The 25,496-nt window shown below is 36.4% G+C and overlaps 2 protein-coding genes across 3 annotated transcripts in view; one reads left to right on the top strand and one right to left on the bottom strand.

The window, feature by feature from the left end:
- Positions 1–7,026: 7,026 nt before the first annotated feature.
- Osi7 (Osiris 7) lies at positions 7,027–8,288 on the bottom strand. The gene has a single exon (XM_066290048.1). It carries the CDS (start codon positions 8,212–8,214, stop codon positions 7,348–7,350), a length of 867 nt encoding a protein of 288 aa, XP_066146145.1. The 5' UTR covers positions 8,215–8,288; the 3' UTR covers positions 7,027–7,347.
- A 52-nt stretch (positions 8,289–8,340) lies between these two features.
- Positions 8,341–25,496, top strand: part of LOC136343367 (uncharacterized) — a 35,682-nt gene continuing 18,526 nt past the window's right edge. The window contains exon 1 of one of the 2 annotated variants that reach the window (XM_066290060.1): positions 8,341–8,577. In XM_066290060.1, the coding sequence (XP_066146157.1) occupies positions 8,478–8,577 (100 nt within the window). In that variant the 5' untranslated portion in view covers positions 8,341–8,477. Of the gene's footprint in view, positions 8,859–25,496 lie in introns of both variants that reach the window. The other variant, XM_066290061.1, reaches the window with a different exon arrangement.

Raw genomic sequence — 25,496 nt, 5'->3', positions numbered from 1 at the left:
TGAAGGGGATGGGGGGCGTACAATTTGGAGCCGTAGAATATAGAAGCCAATGAGCGCAGTTTATACCGGACTATCCGAATTAATTTATGTGAAAAACCCCCAGTTACAATTCAATCAGTTTTAGTATTAGCATGTGCCGTGTAGGACAAAAATTTAATTACAAACTCCTGATAAATGAAACGAGAAAGTTCAACTACTTTTACCTTTAATGAGACATTGGTATGTGTACAAGTTTCTGAAATAAAAGTGGCGACTAGAACAATTGAACACACACACATTATAGTGTGGTAAATTAATGGTAATTGTTTAATAGAAATTCTAGTTCTAGATACCACAGTCTTCGGAATTCCAACGATAAACCTAGATAGCCGCTTGAATATTAAACATCGATTTAAATAAACATTTAGATATGTAAAGTCTTAGGAAAGAAAGTGAGCAAAATATTATTGCATAACGTTCTTCTGCAAGTTCCTCAAGAAGAGAGAATTACATATACCAGTGGTTTACACGCGTTATTTTTAATTTTCAAAACAGGCCAGATAGGACTCTTTGGCCTCTTTTTTTCGGTTTCCTCAGTGCCTGTTCTTGAAAGCACCGAAAATTTCAATTAGACCGTAACAAATAGATCCCTTCTGATAATAATGTTTTATAATGGCTGCTGGCGTTCATTTAAGATCTAATTTAAGCTTCTCTGGTATCCATTTGCTTCTTGAACCAGGTATTCTAATATTTTGATTCGCCAAAAAGCCGGAGCCTTAATGTCTTTGTCAGCCATAAAAAATATCTACCTTAACAAGTCACATTGATATGAATATGCCGACATTGTCATGACACTCGCATGTAGCATACGGACGGGGGTTATGAGTAACATTGATTATGAATGGCCTGCCTTACGAGTCATATTTCTAAAACAAAAGTCATACTAGTGTTTGTACTAGTTCCAATATAATACTATACGGAAACAGTTCTGGCTCTAGGCTTAATAGTCGTACCAGCAAGTAGTATGTCCAAAATCTTTATCATTTAATGCAGAGTCCCCCAAATTACGGCTCGCGGGTCAAATCCGCCTGTTAACAATTGTCAATGGACAAAAAAATTCAGAATTATTCATGATATTTAATATTAATGCCGTATAAAATCGCATAGTTTTATTGTATCATACTAAAGTGGGATGGTTAAGCAGCGGAAAATGCTAAAACGCTTCTTTGAGCTGCGGAATAAAATTGATATACATATTTATAATGAAAAAATTAAGGCCAGGTCCCGAATGTTCAGACCCCGTATAGTAGTGGGGTCTAGCATTTTTGACTGACATAAATGAGCATCTTAGTTCTTCGAAGGGACCCTTACAAGGAAAAGGAAAACTTGTGCATGAATTCCTTTTCTACATTTAATTATTTCAAACAACATTATTTCCTCCCAAGCATTGGTTGCAACAAAATAATTTTTCACGTTTCCAACCTTGCGAAAATTATATCACTGCAAAAGTTATTTATATTATATTATTGTTGGTGTATTTTCAGTTTAAAGTAGCATTGAAAAAATTGTTTAGTTAAAAAAGGAGCTACATTTGCGGTTTAAAGATTTTTGTAAATATGAAAAAATGTTCATTTTTTTCCCAGATCCAGAATGAAAATTTAATTTAATTTATTCTTTGCTACCAAAAAAATAATTATAAAAATATTAAAAATTTTGCTAAAAAACTGCTTTCTATTTCTGAAACAACTTATGTCGGTGAACAAATTTTTTTCAGATTGAAATATGTAAAATTAAAACTGACTGATAGTCATTTGAAAGATTTTTTGATAATTTATGTTTCTAGATCGGTAGCAATTTAAATAAAATAAATCAAAGATCTACAAAACAAACACATCAATTATATTAAATATTTGCGTTTATTTCAATCTATTTTTATTTTTGGTTCGATAATTTTATCTATCTTTATAAATAATAAAAAATGCAGCAAATTATTTTGTAATTATTATTTTCGTGTAAAATATTTCTAGCCCCTTATAATTTCATATGTATTCAAGCGGTTCCATCTTAAAAAAATTTGAGAATCTCTGATTTAATTAATATCTTTAACAACATCTTGACTGGATGGCGAATGCGAATTGCTTTATTCTTGTTTTGTTGTTAGATATGTAGGTAATTATTGTAATCCATGACGATTACTGAATGACCTATGGACACTTGATCATCGGTGAAATATAAGTACGGATAAAAGTAATAAAATATGTTCATTCCTCCCATAGGCAACCGTGACTCAGTATAGGTATAGCTGAGTAATTGCAGCAAAAACCAGATAAGCACGTCCCTAACTAAACATCTATTATTTATTACATCTAATAATATATATACAGCAAGTTTTTGTGTAGTAATGCATAGGGTTTTAAACATTAAACTATTATTCTTGACTTTTTACTAACTTGTTGCAGTTTCTAGCGAGTGGTAGTTAAGTTTTTGACTATTTTGACCACGAGAAGCAATGACATAAAAACATTTCAAAGAGTTTTGAAACTCAGCGTTCAATGCAAACTACTTGGAAACAAATGATTCATGTTTCAAATTTTGATCAGTTTATCCTCAAACGGATTGAAGACAAAACCGCAGCTCGAACAATCTGTTGTACACTTGATGGGAACAACAACAAAAGTTTTGATTAATTTTGGTTGCGTTAACGTTTTTGATGTTTCTCAATTGGATAACAAAACTCAAATTAGGCTAGTCCGTTTGATGGAAAGCCTCTTTTATTTCTAATTTTAAGTAACACGTAATACGTTACGAGGTCCAAATGTGGTGTGTTTAGAAGATTCACTAAAGGCCGAAATTCAAACTTTAGTGAAGCTCATACACACACCAAACTCACATAATATTAACCTCATAAGTGATTTCAAAGCTAACACCTAGCTCATATTTTAACTCAGTGATAATTTATTTAATCTTGAGAGCCGCAACTTTACATATATGGGCCCTAAAATGGCATTGAAAATTAAATGTATAAAGCATTGCTGTCATTTCGAGATTTCCTGGCTAAGGGCATGTTAAGACTTCGCAACAACTTGCCGCAGATTCTCATTGCAAGGAATGATGAAAGTATTTTTTCTCTCACATATTGATATGCTATACGAAAAGTCGGGGGAATAAAAATATGAGGAAGGAAAAAATATTTTCCTAAATGGGTGCTACGAAATGGGTGGTTTCTATACCTGCATACACGAGATAAGGTGTAAACAAACATAAGCCTGCAAGTTGTTCTTTGTCGAGACGCATGGTATTTTAGCACAATTTTCAATGCTTCTCTAGAGCTCATTGAGGTAACTACCATAGATATTTATTTGCTGCTAAATCCACGAGGTAGTTGTTATGGTAGTGTATAGGATAGTTGTACAGGATGCGGCAACAGAAGTGAACGATTTTGAAAAACTTGTCACGGGAAAACAACTGTAGTCATATTTGTCAAAGTGCAATTTACTGATTTTGTCAGTTTGACAGCTATGCGTATTATGGCTGATTGCGACATGAACCAACGCGTTTTTGCTGTGAAGTATTTTAGTACTTCGCAATACGTAGTGCAGATACAAAGGTACGAGTATAGTCCCAGAAGTACTCAACCTAACACTTAAAAAAATTAATTTGAAAAGTATTGCATTATTTCTCAATATACTCTTTTTTGAGATCGACACACTTTGCCTAGATGTATTGTATACCTTTTGTACCCTGTTCATAGTAGGAAGCTTCGAATGTTTCAAAATAGCTATCAACCTCCGACTGCACCTCTTCATTATTAGCAAAACTATTTTCACCGAGTCACTTTTTCAAGTTGGGAAATTGAAAATAACCTGAGGGAGCTAAATCTGGCGAATAGATTGGGCGAGGAAAAAGTTCGAAACAAATTTGATCGCTTTTTCCTAACTTCTTTGCTCAAACGCTGCGATAAAAATTGATATAATATTTTCGGTTTATTGCTTTTGTTTCAGGGAGATAGTTGATAAAATTATCTGACGTACACTTCAAAAGACTAACGCCATCATGTTTCCTGCAGATGAAACGATCTTCTCCATGCTTAGAACCGATTTTCCCCTTTGAGCCCATTGTTTTCACTGCTCTTTTGTCTCAGGTGTAAAGTGATTCACCCATGTTACATCCATGGCTGTGAATCGACTCAAAAACTTGGCTTTATTGCTGTGAAACTTTGTCGAATAATCCCTTAAAACATCCTCTCGGCGCTGTTTCAATTCATCTTATGCACATTTTTCTCATCTAATTGTTCCACCAAAGTGCGATATATAGTACTTTTCGAAATGCTCAGCTTCCAGTACAATTTCTTCGATTTTCACCACAATGTCTGGAGTGGTCAGATCTGGAGTGTTGTTGGATCGACCACTACAGAGTTCATCATGGCAACTTGTACGACTGCGTTTAAACTCTGCCACCCGATATTTTGTAGTCGTTAACGAAGGACTAAATTCTGTCAGAGTAGAATTCAAGTTTTGAAGAAACAGGAACCGTCGCATTAAAAGTTCCTGGTGGTAGTAAAATGGTACTTGTACAATTCGTAGGCCAAAAAATATTAAAAGAACCGGGCAACCAGTATAGCGAAATCCATTGTGTTCTGCCACCAGGCATGCGATTTCGTTGAATATTTTGAATCGAAGTTTGAGATGTGTTTTGCATGAAGGTTCATACTATGACCCATTTAAATTACGAACTGTTCCCATGTTGAATGACCATGATAAAAAAAAATAATGTTTACGTTTCTGCAGGCAAATGGTAGAGAGATTAAATAACAATCGAAATGTTTTGAATGGGTTTTTCATCCGGGATGAAGCTTATTTTTGTGTAACTGGAAACGTTAGTAAACCGAATTTTCCTCATTGGGCACATGACAATCCAAAAGAGTTGCATGAACGACCAAAAAGTGGAAGTATGGTGTGGAGCATTGGCTTTTGGCATAATCGGACCATACTTTTTGATTAAAGCCACCACACCGTTACCGTGAATTCTGACCGATATGATATGGTGTTGGATACATGTGAATTTACAACTTGAAAAGGTGGGAAAATATCGTATGGTATCAACAAGATGGTGCCACCGCTCATACCAGTCGGCGAAATTTACCTATTTTAGGACAAATGTTCCCACATTGCCTTATTTTATGCGTTGGTGACATCCCATGGCCCTCAAGATCTCTGAAACTGACAGCACTAGATTATTTCCTTTGGAGTTATTTAAAGGCAAAATTGCACACTAATCTTTCTGTCCTCGGACAATACAAGACTTAAAAGATCGGATGAGAAAAGCGATGGCCGGATATGGGGAAGACCTACTTCAGAACGTGCTGGAAAATTTAAGGAAAAGACTACGAATGTGTACCAATGAGCGTGGCGGACGTCCCAAGAACATACTTTATAAATATTGAAAAAAGGTCCACAATGAAATCCATGTTTGAGGACCGGTCGTTTATATCTCTACATTTATTTCCTCACAGCAAACTTTTTAAAACGGTTCGTCCTCTTGCTGGACCCCTGCGAGTAAAGTAAGTTATAAATAAGTTCATAAAAATATAGGGTGACCCGATCCTCAAACAACTACTCGTGTCCCCCTGTGGACTTTCAGCATCAAATGCGATGGGATTTTCATTAAGGGCCGGTTCCAAGAAAAACCAAGAAGCTGAGCAAACCTAGGCCGTACTTCAGTATCCCTGCGGAACTTCGCCTGCAGTTAAAGTTGACAGCACATCAGCAATTTCGCGCTTAATGAGCCAAATCATAAGCTTTCAACCAGAAATCTTCAGGTGTTTCCGAAAACTAGAACTAATTTTTTCCGGTCTTCTGAGCTGCATAATATATTACGGTAATAATGAACGTGTTATCTGCAGATGTAACAAGACTCTCGTCAAGTCCTCGTTAGGCAAACGATTAATAATTAAATCGTCTTGACATTAATACCTTAATATGGAAGTTTTAATTTTAGAATAACTGTATCTGTATGTTCAATATTTACTCTCGTAAAAAATGTGCTGTTACGTAATTAAATTGACGAGAATATTTATCATTTTTCCATTTTCCTCAAATTCCATTTGGAAAAATGGGGTGCCAAATAAATAATAAATTACATCTGGATCAATAATAAGACAAAATGTTTGGAATTCATTGCGGAGAATTGCGCAGCAGAAGGTATTACGTCAAATTGTAAGGGCCAGGACCTCGAGGTTTGCAAGGACAATTTTGTCATTTAAGATTTTATTCGCTCTTTTTCACGTACCATTTATTTTTGCAAATATTTTTCCCGGCAATTTTATCGGCCAACGAAAAAAATCTTTCCCCAATTTCTCCGTGTAATTTATATTCGGACACATGAAGGGTTTTTAGGACTGCAACCTTTGAACACCAAATGGCGACTGGCGAACGTAATTGAGAATATATTTCAACTAATATAATTAAACCCACAATAAATTTCTTTTGCCAGCCCAAGCTTAACATACATATAAACTTATTTATAAGGCACTACATCACTTTTTATCTGAAGAAAGCTAAAATTTAACACAATACAACCTGCCTTGTGCTAGAAACCTAAATGCATCTAAAGGAAAAACATAAATAAACAAGAATATGTTCTATAAAAAATAGCTCCCATCTGCCAAGTGTCAGTGTGAGTTCTTGAAAAATGTCCGTGAAATCACCCAACTTTCTCCCTGTATATGAGAACTATCAATCACGCCGCGATGTGACGATAATATGATTATTATTGGACGATAAATAATTTATAATTTTCGTGGACCTCAGCTTAATTGCTTATTAGGATGAATAGTAATTTCGATTGGAATGTTGAGGCATCTGCCCACAATGCTACTACACTGTATATTGCGTGCTTCATTTTTCTAGGGCAATGCTCAGGTGCGGTCAACCGGTTAATGGTCATGCGATCACCACAGGTGGGCGATTTTTTCCATTTTCCTTACAAGGACGGGAGAAACTCTTGTCCTGTCCTCAATTAAATCTAAGTTGGCTTAAAGGAAGTAGCGATATCTCAACTCATAAAAATCTCATTTTATTGCTCATTTCTTTGATTGGTAATCAACTTTAACAAAATCTAAAACTAATGGCTTGTCGTAGCAAGCTCGATTTAATCATAGAGAGTAGTGAGGTAATAGTCCGTGGGTCTATTGTCAAGTCTTGTCTTTTAACCTAGAATTAAATTACAGAAAAATAAATTACATAAATAATAAAACTGTCTGGGGGACTTGCTGCTGAGCAGGAGCGAAATTTACAAAAGGCAGCTCATGAACAGGGTCGTCTCCGACAGGCAGCTGTGATTTGGCAGGTACGAAAACCATCAAGGTCTCTACTGTTGGGGTTGGGCTACAGGCTCTGGTTGCTGGCCCCTGTAAGCCAGCTGCTGGGCATCAAGAGACCTTCCCCATCCACCGTGACCGGAACCTCCGTAACTGGCTCCGCTAAGGTCACTTCCGTGTCCGGAACCACCCGCGTAGGCCACTTCGTGGGTGCTTACGTGACTGCTGGTATGCTGAGGGTGCGAAACCACCTCGTATGTCACGTGCTTTCCGTGATGCTGGCTGGCCAGGAGCTTCTTGATTCCAATGATAGATGACAGGACCAAAGCGATTTTACCGATAAGCAAAGCTTTACCCGCTATAACTGCAATGGCCCAAAGGGCGAGTTTTCCTAACACCGCGGCCTTAAGGGCTAGAGCGCCCATGAGAGCCCCCATGTTGCCACCCTTCTTTTTTTTCTTTCTGCCTTCTTCTACACCATCTCCTTCTTCCTCGGAAATGATATCGTTGAAGCTACGGGCCGTGCTCTGTACTGCGTTTACAATTTCACTGCCCTTAAGGTCAACTTTGATGGTGTGGGTTTCCAGCCAATTGGCCACCCTATCGAAGACGAGAGATTCGATCGAGTCGTCACTTGAAATAGCACGTGGAGCGCCATCCCTATCGTTGCCGGTCTTGATGATTTGCACTCCATCGGTCACTGTGATGCTATCCCTTTGTCCCAAGGTCTTGTCGACGAAATTGTAGATTTTGTACTTCAGGCAAGATAACGAATCTTTTCGGAGGCAATCGGTGTAAACCGCGTCCAAAAGGTCACTTTCGGTTTGGATGGTGTTGCTGCGAGCCTCTTCCTGAGTGGGAAGGGCCTGAGACACGACCGTCACGCACAGGAGCACGGAAAGAATTTTGAAGTTCATCGTAGTGATTTTCTGAGTGATGTGATCCTCCGACCGGGTTAAACTGATATATAACAATATCTCCCACCCCGGTGTCGCCCGACAAAACACATTTTGGGCTTGAGGATTATAATGAATGTGCCGCGGAACCGCTTTCTCAAGACGAGCGTTCTAACCTCGTTTCTTTCGCCCTGTGCGATATGCAATTCTTCGGGCGACGACGTCTTCGAGACCAAGAAGTAGCCCCACGGTCATGATGAAGGTTAACCTGCACCAGACCATGAATGTACCCGCATGTGCTTCACGCAAGCTATGTTTACATTGTTTCTGTAGCGGTTGGTTATGTCTTCTTTTCGATCCCGTTGGAAATATTTCGCGTGCCAGGTCGGTGTTAAAAAATATTTATTGTTAATGCTAATTCATGTTAAGATTCGTGCAAATATTAACTTGGGATTGTAGGAGATTTGTTTAAGTGCCAGTATTAAGCAAGCGCGGACGTCTGAGCAAATTTGTTTAGATAAACTGATATCGCAAAGTTTGGTGTTAGTGAGGTGTTTGCTTTGGTTATGGTATCGCCAATGATAGTGACAAGCATTTAAATAATAAGAGAGGTCTCCTGTTGTGTCTCCTATATTTCCAATAGATATTGTTTTGTGCTGCAAAAAGTGAGCCAAAAACATTATACAGGGTGGGTTTTTAAAACCTACAAATGTCAATATCTTGAAAGTTATGTCGGCAATGAAAAAATGAAGATGATTGGGGGTATGATGAACTTGCTACTATCCACTAAATGCACTCCAGCCACTCCAAGTAATTTTTTTTTCTTTAATAGAACGGGCATGGTTGAGACATATTCACTGAAAGCATTTCCAATAAGTTTTTCAATAACATCAAACTTTCTGGAATTCCGCTCTCAAATGTATCCGAAAATGTCTAAAATGCAAAATCCATGAGTAAGACACCTGATGTAGAATTAAATGGTTTGCAATCAGGAATAAGTAATGGAAATGATAATTAATTCAAAATTGTATTGTAATTAAATCGAAGCGTTAGATTTACCGCTGAATATTAATATATTCTTTTATAATACGTGTTCGTTACTTTTCGTGCAAGAGTATAAACGATCTTCATGTTCTTGATGCACTCTGGTAAAAGTTTTCTTGGGAATTGCACGACACTCCGTAATAATACATTGTCTTAACTCATAAATTGTTTTTGGTTGGATTTGGGACACTACAGATTTCAAGTGGTCCCGCAAAAAGAAATCCAAGGGCGTAAGATCGGGACACCTAGGGGGCCATTCCATCACTCCTTTCCTTCTAATCCATCTTCCCGGGTAATTGTTAGTCACCCACTGAGTAGCGGATAAAACAAATTGTGGTGGCAACACCATCCTATTGAAATCTTAGTAAATATTGCGTCTAGTGGGAATTCGGCATTTTCGACCTGTCAATTCTCTAGCTCATGGATTATCAATGATTCAATAGCATTTTATAGAAGGTCACGGTAGATTTCACCATTCAAATTACTGAAACGAAGTTCCAACAATACTATGTCCATGGATCCCGAGCCAAACATTCGGTTTTTGTAGATATTGACTACTTCCTTTTCTCATAACGCGAGGGTTTGAATCACTTTGGATTCCACGATTGTGCCTATTGAGAGTACCATTGAAGTAAAGTGTGCATTCATCACTGAAACATCGCATCACCGCATCACCTCGCCATATTCAACTTGTCGGTCTGGAACATTTTCCTTCGGTTCCTGATGACGTTGAGTTTTGTATTGATGAAATTTATTTAATTTTTGAAATTCGGACCGATGCTGTCGATGGTCCAATTAAGGTAGATTCTTGCCGCATTAACAATTATGGATTTTGGGAAAATCGTTCGAGAATTTCGATTTGGGTAAACTCATCTAATATCCTAGATCGGCTCATTTTTTTGATTGGTTACACAACCGGTTTCTTAAAATTTCTACATTAATGTTCCAGGATGTAGTTGGTGAAATATTTCTGTGGGTCGTAAAAGACAACGTTCGTCATCACCATAAATAAAAACGAATTCAACCCGTTCCGCAATTGAATAAACCATGGTTCGATTGAAAATTTGCGAGAAGAAGCACGAAATGAAACTCAAATAATAAACAGGGCTCGACCACTCACTGAATAGAAAAACATTCATAAATACCGATGGAAGGAAAATACCTTATTTTTTCCATTTAACATTATTATTAATTATTTGATAACAACGTGCGTCGAGACCGTAAATATCCTGTGTACGGTTGCATGGAAATTAACGAACGCCTATTATAAAAAATTATTAATATTCAGCGACAAATTTCACGCTTTAATTAAGTTACAACAAAACTTTGAATTCATTATCAGCTCTATTACATATTACTAATTGAAAACCACTTAATTCTACGCCTAGGTGCCTTAATAATGAATTTTGCATTTCAGGCATTATCGAATAAATTTGAGATCGGAATTCCAGCAACTTTGGTGCTATAGAAAAACTTATTGAAAATGCATTCCGACGATATGTCCCAACCATGCCCGTTGCCATTTTGAAAAATTCACTTGAGGTGGCTAGAGTGCATCTAGTAGCGTGCAGTGAGTTCATCATGGCCTCAATCCTCTTCCGCTTTCACATTATAGTAAACGTGTTTCTGGATTTTTCCATTTCCGGCGCAATTGTTAAGCTATTGGTGTTGGCATTTTCCAAAAAACCCACTCTGTCTATTGGAGGTGCAGATGTTAATAATTTTTGTTCATAATTTTTTTTTGTTAATTATATTCTCTATTTTTGAGGTTTTCTTTACTTTTCTTTACCTCTTAAAATAAAAAAAAATCTAATGAGAGTCCAGACTTTTTACGAGAGCCGTTTCGTTTTGTTGGTGACACACTGTATAACTCGTTGTTGAGAAGTGTATTGTAGTTGGTGCGCACCGGGTGTTTCACCAACTTCCTTATCTCACATAAATCGTCTAGAGATTAAATAAAAAATTCGTTTAGCTTATTCTAATAAAATAAAGGCTTCTTCGCCCCAATGCTCCGCAATATGGAAAATTGGATGTTGCAGGTCAAAAACTCGTCGTAATAAGAGTTATTTGAATTTTTTGCATAAACTTATTAACTGACCAGTTGACTAAGAAACACCATTTCAATAATGAAATTGCGGGTAAATATGTGGAAATAATCGTCGAAGGCAGCTTTTCATTTCTTCATTGCACGGAACGTAATATAACCAAAGCGCCGTCTCACAAAGACTATAATTGCAACTATTTCCGAAAAAAACGTTTTTAACATCACATTAGAATGTTTTAAGTGCATTTTTTCATTTTTTCAAGTGGTTTGTGCGCTTTAAATGTAAGGTATTATTCGAAACATGCCTCTTAATGCACAGCCATTGATTAATGAATAAATATTTACCGGCGACTTGGTTAAACTACTTAAATAATGTTTATTAAAAATGGAAATTTGATAAAATTTCTCACACTTACCATGAGCACATTTTTACAAGGGATGTGGTTTTTGGAGTTTTTTCCCTTGTAACCAAGGATAGTATATATCATTACAGTATATATTGTAAACGAAGGGGGAGACGGGTGATCCATGAGGGAACTTTATTGAGGAGAAAAAAGGCCAGAATAAGTATGGTTAATTCATACTTGTTTGTCTGTTTTACAGCAGATTTTTATGATATGAAGAACAGCATTTTTAAATCATAATTTCATTATAAAACTACCATAGTAGGGAAACGCAAATGAGCGTAAGTTAGCGTCATACAGTGCAAAATGAATAATTAAAAATTCATATTAATTAAAACATCCTCATGGCTGTAGGAAAACGCTTTTCTCAAACATTGCCCGGCTATAATCACTGATGAGCAATCCATATCCTACAATTTAAAGTTAGTACAAAAACTTGCAAACGGGGTTACAATGACTACATTGTGACTTTAAAAATTTTAATGATCTACTTTCAATGGGGATATATTATTCAGAATTCGTTTGCGATTCTTTCAATTTGGAGAAAGAAAAGTAATTTTCAAGAAAAAAAGAAGTTAGCCAGTAATAAAAAAAAAAAGTTTAGCCCAGGGATTTCAATCGGTTGGAAAGTCAACCCTGTCTTTTTTTGGTTAAATAGTGGGCATAGAAGCAGAATTGCCCGAATTGATTAGAAAACTTTCCCTATAAACCAAAAAGCTTTTGTTTAACTGAGACTGAAAGAAATAAGAATGTTTTTAAATGATTTCGAAGGATATTGAATGCCACTTCCAGTAACACGAATGGATAATACACGAAGATTTGTTTAAAAAAATATTCGATTCCCGGTGTGGGAGGTATTTGACAAAAATACCTAATTTTCAAACGACATTTTTGCTCATACAATCGATTAGAATAGCGCGAATAAGAAAATGTAAATAATTTTTTCTTCATACCATACAGATGAGTAATACTGTGTTTACGTATTGCACTGTCGATTTATTCACTACTTCTATCAGTTTCATAAAATGAAGGTAGGGAGTAATAAATATTTCTCTAGGACTATCAATTTAAAAAAAAAAAATGCAAAAAATTCGGATGCCCAAGAAATATGATCAAATCGCAATAAGGTCATCAGACTCAGGTACGGGACAATATGAAAATTTAATCTATCTATCAGTTTCTCGCAAAAATGCAATTCCCATTCGCTTTTGATAATCATCAACATAAAATTTAAACTGCAAGCAGAGCGAGTTCGGCAAAATTTGATAATATTATTTATTCAAAGCATTGGAATAGGACAGTTCCTTTATGTATCAAAAATATAAAATGCCAAACAGGCTGAAGCACTCAATAATAAATCAGAAGGAATTGTAGGACGGCCCTGACGCTACTGTATGCACTGCACACCAAGATGTCTCTGGAATAGAATAAACCTCTGCTAAAAAAAAAAAATATATATATCTCTGACTTGTCTTTTTAATGGACGTACCAACATTTTGGAAACCTCGTTTTTTAAATCCTAAATAATGCCTGACAGAGTTGGACGAGTAATGGATGTCCCAACAATTTTCTACCGGATTTACGACAGGCCATTTCTCTGACTGTTTTAAATTATTATAGAAGGTATTCCTGGAAAAAACAAAGCTTTACACATATTTTAATAGTAAAAGTTCCGACTATCGTTCCAAGTAACGCTGCTTAAAGCGATATAAAGAGTTTGAATTAATATGAATGATAGAGAGGCTCCATATTATTAAAGAGCGAATGGAAGTCCAGATCCCATCAATTGAATTTATTCCCAGCTCGTGACGTTGAAACAGACTTCGATGTAGAATTGTAAAATCCTGCGTAAAATGTGTCAAACCAAAAAGTTGAGCCCAAAGCGCCCATATTAGTTTTCTTCTATATCTGCTAGAAGCAGTACTTTTCTTCCACTAGAAGCGTCGACTTTGACTCAATCTATGTATATTTCGTACTTATAACTAGGACTGAAGCTGAATTCATAAATTTGGATTTGGCTGCGGCGTCGAGTCCAAGCGTCGGTGGTCTTTTCGTGGCAGAGCTTGAGACCTCCTTCTTGCAGCTGGATTTGGCGCTATATTGTGTCCCAAAAAATGATACGAAAATTTAAATGTGATCCCATGCCGTCAAGAGCTGATTCGATTTATCGACAAAGGCACGCCATGAACGCTAACGCTAAAAAAATTTAATCGGTTTATCCTCGACGGCACCTCAACGGCGAATCAACGTCAATTTCGCATTTAACGGCTAATATACACTGTCGCCGATATGTATAACAAACGACTAAAAATTTTATGTTAGCAGGTTTCCAAAAATATATTTTTTTAGAATTAATAAAATGTATTTTTCGTTTGTCCAAATTTTGTAAAAAAACACATTTTGCTTATATTCTTTTTTCAGACTATTTGGTTTTTCGCAGGGTTCATGTGTAGTGCAGCCAATTTGTTTATTTATATTCTTGTGTAATGTTAAATTTGCTGCTCGCAGTATTGACCGAAAATATTTCAAGACGCCAAGAAGTGTTCATTTAAAACTTTAGCTAAAAGAAAGAGTCTCGGAAAAATTTTTAAGTCGTGAAAAGCAGTGCAAAATTGCAAAAGGCTTAAATTTGAATAAATCAATAACAACGGAAGGTCACTTCTAGTTTTGAAAATAGAGGAACCTCGGATGAACTTCCGAAGTGTGGCCGAAAGCGAAAAACTGATAAAGCGATTGGCAGAAGAATTAAAATGTTATCAAAGACGCGTTCAAAAGTGAACACACAACAAGAATTATCTATTTCAATATCAGTGAGTACCGTAAAATGAAGATTAAGGTTTATGCAGGAGAAAATCGGCAAAGACGCGTTTTATCTCAAAGAAAAATAAAAGGGCTAGATGCTCGTCTATTTTTCCTTGCTTTTTGCGAAGGGGCATGGGAACTGGTCATATGAAAAATTAAAAACTGTCCTTTTTTCATATAAAAATCGGTTTAAACTATTTAAACCAGACGGAATTTCTTGGGTCAAAAGACCAATTAACGAACGGTTTAATCCGAAATGTACTAAATCGACGATTGAACATGGAAGTGGACATATTATAATTTGGGGGTGCTTAGGAGGTTTTGGCATGGGTCCATTAGTAAAATATGATGGTAGTATTGGTCAATATGTTTATAGAAACATTCGAAAAAGTCGCATGCTACCCTGAGCAGAAGCAAACATGGGCCTTCGGTGGTAGTTCCAACACAAACACCCGAAGAATATCTCTAAATTAATTAGAGAGTGGTCAACCTCCGAAGAATTAAACCGAAGAATGATTAAAGCCCATGGACAACAGATGTTGAGGTACACTTAAAAATGAGAAATATGCTACTAAATACCAAACAAAAGATGTAATTGCAAGGGAAAATAAAATAAATGTTTTAGTTGATCTACTTTTAACCCATATGTTCTACAACATTTATCTAATTTACAGTTTAAAATCAATTTCAATTTCATTTTCCATCGATTTGTAATATGCAATCAATGCAAATTGGCAATCAATGCAGTGGCCGCAAAGCAGACTTGTTTTCAAATTTCCATTTTGGATTTGATTATCTGTTCATTGTACCTACTTCTGTGCGCCAAATCTGAATCCAACCTCGAGTTTATAAATCCCGCTTCGTTTCCGCTAATAATTTGATAATACCGTAATTCATCGGATCAAAATATTGATCAGAATAACTGGTTATGTAATCACTCAGGAAATGCAGTTTCACGTGACGAGCGTAATCGCTAGAGGAGTGTGAGATTTGCAGGGCGTGAACGAGAGGGAGACCACGCTGTATGTACCCCTTATGTTGGGCCACCACCCTGTGGACGAATCAAAACGTCGCGAGACGATTAGGAAAAATTATTTATAAAATTAACTCACGTCCACAGTTGGTTTATGCAAAATGGAGGTGGGGAAAAGGCCGAAATGTTCAAGTTTCGTCCGCTTATCGAGGTCAACTAATACTGGATTCTCACCTGACGCATTGTCTTAATCGGTGAAACGAATCGGATTCACAATTCCTCTGTAGGATCCCTAACCTACGAGCATATTCTTGCACCAATGCAGTAAATTGCAATGATGTGCGTCAGGTTTAAAGTGTAGGTCACGACCTGCAATTACAATATAACACTGTTAGTCATTCCGCCCATTCACTTTTACTTTAAACGCATGCCGGATGCAGAAGCAGGAGCGGTTCTTGATCACAGGAAAAAGTCGGTTTACTTTCTACCGGGGACTTATTTAAGGCAGTTTTATGAACAGATGAACACTCCGTTGTATGCTTATGAAATCGCTTCCACAAAGGTGCTAATTGCCACCGATAGCGTAAAAAAAAAATGTGATGAGTCACCGATCTTCATAGGCGAAGATTGAGGTGAAACGAGCCGCCCAAGAGATCCTCATCGGTCCTGAATCGGCTCCACGAGGCAGATATTTACATATATATATTTTCGTGTGGTTAATTTATGTAGAAAGTCTGGGCCGTATGTAAAATCATGGCATCGGATCTCGAAGATGAAACATCGTATGGTCCAAATATCGAAAAAATCTGGGTACAGTTATGCCGGATCGACTATGAATACGGTGATTCTCGTACTACGAGTGGATACGTAAATGACGTTAAAAGTAAAAGCATTTCTTTCTGTGTTAATGTATTTTGGGTATTTTAGGAATTTGACCGCCGCCTTAATGGTAACCTCAAAGCCTACAACTTAGATCGAACAGTAAATCCAGTTTAAGGAATTTATATTACTTTGATTGAAAGTAATGTTTGTTAATGAAATTCCATCACATTTCAAAGTCGTTCGATTATGATTTAATTTCATACCATATATCTAATATCTTAGGAGTTTATTTTTACAAATCCCATCGCGTAAAGTCTAATGAATGTACGTCGAATTTTAAAGGAGAAGTCACACCCACATAAATGACCACTTCGTTTGTAAAAGGGAGACCCTACTGATACCGGTTTTAGGTAAATGTGAGATATACGTGAAGGGTGCTATTATGGCTCCGACTAGGTCTGCATGTGATGTGTGGAAGCTTCCGCAAATTTCGGTCTTTTGTCGAATCTGAAAGCGGATTACTCCAAATGATCTAGAAACTCGAGGGAGCAGCAAATTTATGCCTGTTTTTAACGAAACAACATTATTGGACTCTTGATAATTCTCAGTTGATAAACTGCCGTTTCCTTTGTTTATGACCGCCATAAACGTTAAATTGTTAATGGTGTGTTAGTTAGGAAATCAGGAGATTCATACTTCTCTTGTTTTGAATTTATGATGAAGCGGCTTCTATTAGGGTCGAATTTACAATTACTGCTATTCAAGTGAACAGAAATAGGAGAAACGCGAAACGTAGAAGCTAATCCCGTTTTGAATCAAAACGCTTGTACCGTCTGTCCCAACTCGTTAAAAATCGGATAATACCGTGGAAATCAATTGTTTTTCCCGTATATAAATGACGTACGGTGAAAGCTACGGAATTAGACATATGAATGATGGAAACGTTCTAACAAACGTCAAATTCGAATCACGCGTGCCGAAATGCTCTGTCAAAGTTTAGGAGATTAAGGCTGGAAATCCAGCATGTCAATAATAAAATGTGACAATTGTTAGATTTTTAACGTCACTCATACGTCAAATATAGCTATTATCATCGTCCATTTTTAGTGAATTGGAACGCTAGTATACAGTGTGGTTATTTTAACCGGAATAAATTCGGTATCTACATTTGATTTTTAGCAAAATTGCTCAGACAAGTCAATATATACCCGATACACTTTTTGGTAGTATTCTGATGTTACAAATCTCACCCCCTAAGCCAGGGTGGCAGTTACCCTGAAAAGTTTAAATGGAAAGGGGATTCGAGTGATACACCATTTTAAAGATATTTTCAACTTGACTTAATCTGACATATTACTTGTACTCATGGAACAAAATAATACTAAAAATAAACACAATTTTAAACAAACAAACTGTTATTTCCTTTAACTTAACAACTGTTTGAACTGTTCATCGTTGGTTTCTTCGCATTGCCCTAAACGGTGATAAAACTCATCTCCCATATTTTCTAAAGTATTTGGAGTGATTTGCCTAATTTCTTGTTTTATACGTTCTTTGAGCTCGTCGGCATCACGTGATTTCGTGCGGTAAATCTTCAACTTCAGGTATTCCCGCAAAAAGAAATCGAGAGGAGTGAGATCAGGAGATCTCGGAGGCCATCCTCGTCTTCTCATGTTGGAATGGAAATGGAAAAGTTTCATGTAGGTATGAGCAAACATTCCGAGCAAAATATGATGCTGCTCCATTTTGTTGTAACCAAATCCGTTTGTTTAGCATGTCTGGCTTTACTTCACTAGGAAATAAATTACACTATGTAGGAACTAGTTCGCCTTCAAGAAATTCTATTATAAATATTGATCCCCATTTAAACCTTAATCGAAAAATATTGGTCTAACATTCTGTTCCCTATGATACAAGACCAAACATTTATTTTTGCAGGGTACCCATAACACCTCTCATTCAATGAGAACTCACTGCAGACTAACATCGACAATTTTGTTTATTAATTTGTTCATTTAATGTAAAAGTTGCCTCGTCAGTAAACAAAATCAATTCCATAGATATTTCTAATTGGTGAATAGCATTCATAATCTTTTCGAAAAGTTCGGTCCGTCGATCTTCATCAGCCTCAAACAATTCTTGATGTATTTGTATTTTATGAAGCTGAATATTTGCACTTTTCAATATTTTCAAAACGGATATATCCTAATTAAATTTTCACGAGCCATCTGCCGTGAAATGGTGTAATTGGGTTTTCTTGTAATGCCAAGTTTGCATTAATTTCTGTATCGTCATCAATTTTTTGTCGTCTGCTTCTTGAGGTATTTTTCACATGGCCGTAATGTCTAAAAAATTTTTTTCTATTTTACTTGTAATTCCTTAATTAATGAGTGGCAAATCAGGACAATTTTGTCGAAATAATTTAACAACCTCATTTTGTGTTCCGACTCTGTAGCCGCCATAACCATTATTAAAATTTCGATTTTACGAAATTTAGTTAAGTAAGGCATTATTCGCAATTTTTTAACTTGTTTCAAGTATTTCTTTTCTGTATTAAACAACATAAACAAAATTTTGTTTTGAAGAAATACTCAAGTTATTGTGGCATTTCAGAGATATTTCGTAAAAAAATTACACGTAAATACACAAAATTTAAGTATAATTTATTTTTAGTATTATTTTACTCTCTGATGAAAAATAATATGTCAGGAACGGTCAGGTTGAAAACATCTTTAAAATGATGTACCACTTGAACCCCCTTTCCATTTAAACTTTGAAGGGTAACTCTCATGCCAGCTAAGGGGTTGACATTTGTAGCATCAGAATACCATTAAAAAGTTTATGAGGTGAAATGAAAATTGACGTGTTTAAACAATTTTGCTAAAAATCAAATACCATGAGGATACCGAATTAATTCCAGTTAAAGTTACCACACTGTATCATACAACGGTGATAGTAGCGTCCACTTTAGAACTTCAAAAATTTCGTGGTTTTGTTCTGGTTCTCACTTAATTTAAAGGAAAATAAAAAGATTTTTAAATCAAGTATGTACATCTAATTTTAATAATATCATTTATAATATATATATTCGTTCATTCAAAGGATAATATCGCTTAACGCACGGGCGTGAAACGTTGCGCACGAGTCGCAGTCGAGGGCGGAAATCACGTAAGTGTGTTAAGAAAAATTCTTGTGAGATATATACACTATTTTACCACGACCTCTGATTAGAATAAGAATTCTCTACAGTTGAGAATGAAACGTGACTTGCTGTCTAGAGAATAATCTTGAGATATCGTGATAGAACTATTCCTATTGCAAATAACATTTGTTGGTGTTTTGGATATACATGTGATGTAGTTAAATCATCTGTAGGGATACATTTTGTCTAATGTACTTATAAAGTAGTATGAACTAGTTGTTTTGGGCAGTGAAAGTCATTGCACTATGTCAATTAGTCATTTATTTTTCCTAACACGCGTGTGTGTTAGCTTTTTTTTCGCGGGCACGATCTCCGTTTATAATGGTTAGTTTCTTAGGGGATCGCGAGAAAGTAAGAAATGAAATCATCATGTTTTGTTTCATTTAAAACATTTGCATTTATCGTCACAAATATATAAGCTTGCCTTTTTTCAGAACCGTTTTCAAAGTATCCATTCATTTTCGTGTTTGTAGATGTCTGCGAAAAATGAATATTTTATGATTCGAGTTTCTCATGACACATGATTTTTTGCAGCCTATTAACTGAGTTAATACTACGTGATTTAATAATTTTTGGTGTCGGTTTCGAAAGCTAATCATTGCATTTTAAAAGTTTTTCCAATGGAAATTTAAATGTAAATAATTAGGGTTTCTGGTCAGTTAGTCTCCGACAATCGAGAAATATTAACGTTGAATACATTGTAAAACAAACCCCCATGATAGTAATAATATCTGTGTAAATTATTAGTTATATGATATAGTATGCATAAGAGTTAGTTATATAATAGATGACTTCGTAATATAATGTTTTATGAAATTGGTTTATGGTATGGCAACCTCGTTGAAGTCCATAAATGGACTAGTCCAATAAAAACCAATTACGTATGCGTTACGTACGTTTTATCATATATGAATTCGTGAAAAGAAATTCAGCTACGGCGTTGCGTTAAGTAGTACTTACAGCACTAATACATTATGGCACATTAGTTGATGATCCAGTTGGCAATATGGTGACAAAAATAGACACTAGATAGTGCGTCGTATATATGTATAATGCGAGCGGTACTGGTTTTTGCCAGACGCAAGGGAGTCTACCACTTTGAGTTACGTACGGTAATATGTTACCCAAATAGGCCTGTTCAAGGTAAACTTCCGTCAAAGTTCCCACTTAATATATCGGTAACATGACCGTTTAGTCATATCGAATGTTCACTCATAAGAGCAATTTGTCGACAAATACGGGCGCCTTCAGGAGAGCCAAAAGTTGTGCAACTGTTGAGATTTGTGCGGTAGGACCGGCTCCAAACTTCTTCAACTTTGAGCAAATTCGCCTGTAAAAATTGATCTTTGCCGACACCAAAATCGTAATAAAGACCTTTTCCCGCACTTTTGTCACGGCCTACAAGTGCGGATACAAAACTGCTCATTACTCTAAACTGCGTCTCTCAATCGATTCGTCTCAAATGCTTCCATTGAGAAATAGAATAATTTTATTCCTTTAATTCGCAAATGCAAACACCTCGCTTTCCTTTCCCATTCTTCTCGTAATCGTACAAACTTCAGCTGTTTGCATCTACGTTGAAGATCATTAAAAAATCTCCCCACCGTCATTACAGCCACTTACTTTAGTTTGCGAAGAAATTGAATGCGCGTGAGGTCAATCAAACCCGACCAAATTCTCCAACTTTGAGCAACTTTCCCTGGAGAAATTGCACTTTACCAGCACCAACATCACAATAAACGCCTTCTTCTGTACTTGTTGCGGCCTACAAGTATGCAAAATAAACGACGGTTTCACCTTTTAAGTTGACACATATAGTCAATATGTTATGTTCGCCACTGCAAGTAATAATAAGCTTTCGTTATTTAATATTTAGAAGTAAAGCGTTTGATTCGGCATAGATTTTAATAATGATGATACGCTAGCCAACTGTTTTCTAGTCAACCGAATGAATGAATATTGAGTGTCTCTAATTGTAATTTTCCCACTGATTGTTAGTCTCTAATTAGTACCTGTCATGTTCGTTTTCGCTCTCATAGTTCCCATTCATTCAATAACTGGTCTTTTGAGGCAACTGTGTAATGCACGCTTTGAAGCATCAGGACTCAGTTATCAGCTGCGACTTTAATTAGCAGACAGCTAATAAATATGTAGCAATGCATTGCATTTGTACCAATATTCATATCAAGTACTAGTAATGTTCGAGGAGACATAGTTTTCTAACGCATAACGTAACGATTAGCATGTAGAATTCGTACTAATTAAATTGGTACTCGTCTAGGTAACACGTGTTAACGTGCCTATATTAATTTGCATTCATAACAGTTTCGATGTCAACGCGGAAAAGTTCCTAGTGCATTTCAACTTATCGGTTTATGACCCTCAAAGCTGCTGGGGAGGGTGAAACGTAAAGGTTTTACCCAATCTTAAGAACCTGCGATACGCATTTCTTATAGCTACGAGGGTAGTCAGAGAAGTATCCGATTTGGCATATAGATGGCGATTTTTTCGTTAAAAATTTACCCATATTATAAAGACTTAACCTTAAAAGGCTTTTTCCGAAAATTTGAGGCAGCTACGTTGATTTGTGTTTATCTTGGAGATGTTTTTCGTGAACGCTTTTAGAGATTTTGTGAGCCTGTGGAAAATTGGTCATCGATACGTAATTCAATATTTTCGTTTGATAGGTCTCAGTCCATACGACATCAAGGCTGAATTAAATTCTACTCTGGGAGATTTTGGTCCTTCATTATCAACTGTAAAATATTGGATGGCAGACTTCAGACACAGTCGTACGATCGTACGAGCTGCTAAAACGTAGTGGTGAATCCGTTGTGCTCAGTGGTCGATCGAATGACACTTCAGATCCGACCATTCCAGATGTTACGGTGAAAATCCACAAAACTGTACTGGAACACCGTCGGCCGAAATGGCACTAGTTAGCAGACATGATAGGCATTTAAAAAAGTACTGGACATCGCATTTTGACCGGACAATTGGATATGAGAAAGCTGTGCGTAAGATGAACAGAAACAGCGCCGTGAGGATGTTTCGAGGGAGTTTTAGACAGACCTTCGTAGCAATAAAGCCAATTTGTTGCGTCGATATACAACCATGGATGAAACATGGGTTCATCACTTCACACCTGAGACGAAAAACCGTTCAAAACAACGGACTCGCAAGGGAGAATCAGTTCTAATGAAGGAGAAAGCGTTTCCATCTGCATTAAACCTGATGACGTCAGCATTTTGAAATGTACGTGGGATAATTTTTATTGAGTATCTCTCAAAACGAAAAGCAACAAACGGAAAATATTATAAAAATTTATTGCATCGTTTGAGCGAAGAAGTAACAAAAAAGCGACGGAATTTGGTCTTCTATCATCAAGACAATGCACCACATCTCCGTCATCGCGATGGCCAAAGTCAATCAACTGGGTTTCGAATTGCTTCCTGGCCCGCCCTATTTGCCAGATTTTGTCGTCTCAGGTTATTTTCTTTTTCCAAATTTGCAAAAATGGCTCGGTGGAAAAATATTTGCCAATAATGATGGGGCGGAGTCCGAGATTCATGCCTCTTTTGCAACAATCGAAGTCTCGTATTATAAGCAACATAGAGAGGACGTAGAACATCACTGGGAAAATTGTAACGATCTTTAAAGAGATTACGTTATATAATAATGTAATATTTTCCAAATGTTTTTTTCTTTAAGCGTTATGTCGGGTAGATCCGGGACTATCCTCGTATAAGGGCAAAATCCTCTTTAGATTCTTTCGGACGGGCCCGAACAGATATGCTCCGTAACTTCATTTAGCTGAAAGAGCAGTCTAAAGGGGGTTTAAGCTAAATAGGGCGCCAAAATAAAACTTTCCAAAGTGATAGACACGTTAGATTTTGCTCAACGATCTCTATAGAAAACTTTAACACAATCACAATGGTTTAAAAACTAAGAGTATCAGTTTCTTTAAGGAGTCTGTAGGGATAATGAATGACGTATCTGTGCAGTCAAACTTTAGAAATCGTTTAGCAACCTGATGGAATATGCAGGTTGTCGCGATAGTACTTTGAAAAGTAATAAAGAAATCCTTGTAGACCCATGGTGAAAAACGCGCCATTTTCGACATTCTGGGTAGCAGAGTTTCATATTTTTCCTCAGACTTTTTCAATAAATTTTTATTTTAATTTTAAAACATTTAGAAAAACGTTACGAATTACTTCAGATAGCTGATAGCTGAGCCCGGAAGATTCTTTCTTTTTTATTATATAAAAATTTAACTTAACGTGTATGCGAGATAAACGCAAAATATGAGAAAATATATGAAATTTTACAACCCAGTACATCGAAAATGGTGCTTTGTTTACCATGGGTCTATTAGCATTTTTTTATTATTTTCCATAGTGCTATCGCACTGTGAAATATCATGACGATATGTTACGCGCTGTATATTTATTTCCTCAGCTTAAAATTAGACGTATTTTTTTAAGTAGCGAATTTTCTCGTCCTCTCTGTTACTACTTAATCAGCAGAAAAAGTTAACTGCTTAAGCAGACGACTTTATAGCTGATAATTGAGTCATTACCTACGTTTCACGTCTCTTCATTTGACAATTAGCTCAATTTTAAGGCTGCTGAGGTCTGCTTCGTGCCTGATGGTTTTAACAAATTGCATTTCTTGCCAGCTCACCATTAACTTCATAAAACTGTGGTTACGAACACAGAAATTATTGAGGAAACATTGTAATTAAGTCAACTTTTAAACGAGTTTCTCCAAATTGGGTCGCCTCGGGACAGTGAGTATTCCTAATGTAAAAAAAAAACTTGGAAACTATCCAGTTTCCTAATTTCATTCTTGTGGGGAGTTTGCATTGTTAGTAACATTTTATGACATCCCTGTGGTTTGAAAATTTGGGACCAATTTGGCTTGCACGGTGCCTACTTACGTGAATTCCGTGAGATACTTTTAAGCATATCAAATTACAGGTTATTTTTGTAAAATTACCTACGGAAAATTTAACAAATCTATGTCAGGATATAATAAGACTCAAGTATGCGGAAGAACTCATTTCTTGTATTTCTACGTTGAAACTGGGGCCTGCTTTTAAGGCGTTGTGCCTCTTGGCAGAAAATAATTTTATATGGAATTTACATTATATCTTCTAGTTCCAAGAAAACTCGTGTGTTGGTACTTTTGGGCAAAAGAATAATTCATGTGTCCTTTAGGGAAATTTTCTAATTTTTCGTACACATATGAAAGTTAATGTGGACTGGAGCGCCATCTACAATTTTCAAGCTAAAGCAAAAGTAGCCTCAGTCTAATGCTCCATGCAGATTATCAATAGTTTCAAGCTCAAGTTTAAGTGGTTCAGTAACCGTCTGCTAGGTGAGAGTAGATGCGCATGGTGTGTTAATGTAGTGTTAATTTTGTGCCACTTTCTAAAATGTAGTTTACGGAAATTGCAATTGAAATTGCAGACGGTGCGAAACGCTATTTATCTCAATAAAATAGCACCTAATGAAGTGAAAACGTTCATCAAGTCTGAGCACCAACAAAAGTACAAGAGCTCGGCATGTCCGACCCCTTAGACACCTTAAAAATTATTATGCGTTCTAAATAACTACAATGTCACTACGCATACATATACTCAATCATTAATAGCTAATTCGGGTTAATTCCGGTTAGACTTCTATTGCGGGCCATTACTATGATCTTCGAGCTGTGGTATCCTAACCGACCGAAAACGACACTGGAATTCCAAGTCAGAGATAATGCGAAGAACTATACTTCACTATTGGGTCTTACAATCTTGGCTACTTAGAGGTCGTAAAGCTTCCGGTGTCGTTGATTAAACTTCACATAGAGTTTTCAAAAGTTCTCAAGTTTCAAAAGAACACACGAACTCCATATAGCTCAATTTTTTTTATGTATATGTAAATTGTGTGAATTCTATGAAACTTCTCCATTTTTACCCAGAAGCATTTGAGGCAGCGCGATTCAGCCGACTAAATAAATTCT

This window comes from Euwallacea fornicatus, chromosome 14, assembly GCF_040115645.1.
Source record: "Euwallacea fornicatus isolate EFF26 chromosome 14, ASM4011564v1, whole genome shotgun sequence".
In the NCBI taxonomy this organism is placed as follows: domain Eukaryota; kingdom Metazoa; phylum Arthropoda; class Insecta; order Coleoptera; family Curculionidae; genus Euwallacea; species Euwallacea fornicatus.
The sequence above is the reverse complement of the archived record's forward strand: the minus strand, read 5'-3'. Positions and strand labels throughout refer to the sequence as shown.

Coding starts and splice junctions, on each gene's coding strand:
- Osi7 (XM_066290048.1), bottom strand. CDS start 8,214: ATGAACTTCAAAATTCTTTCCGTGCTCCTGTGCGTGACGGTCGTGTCT.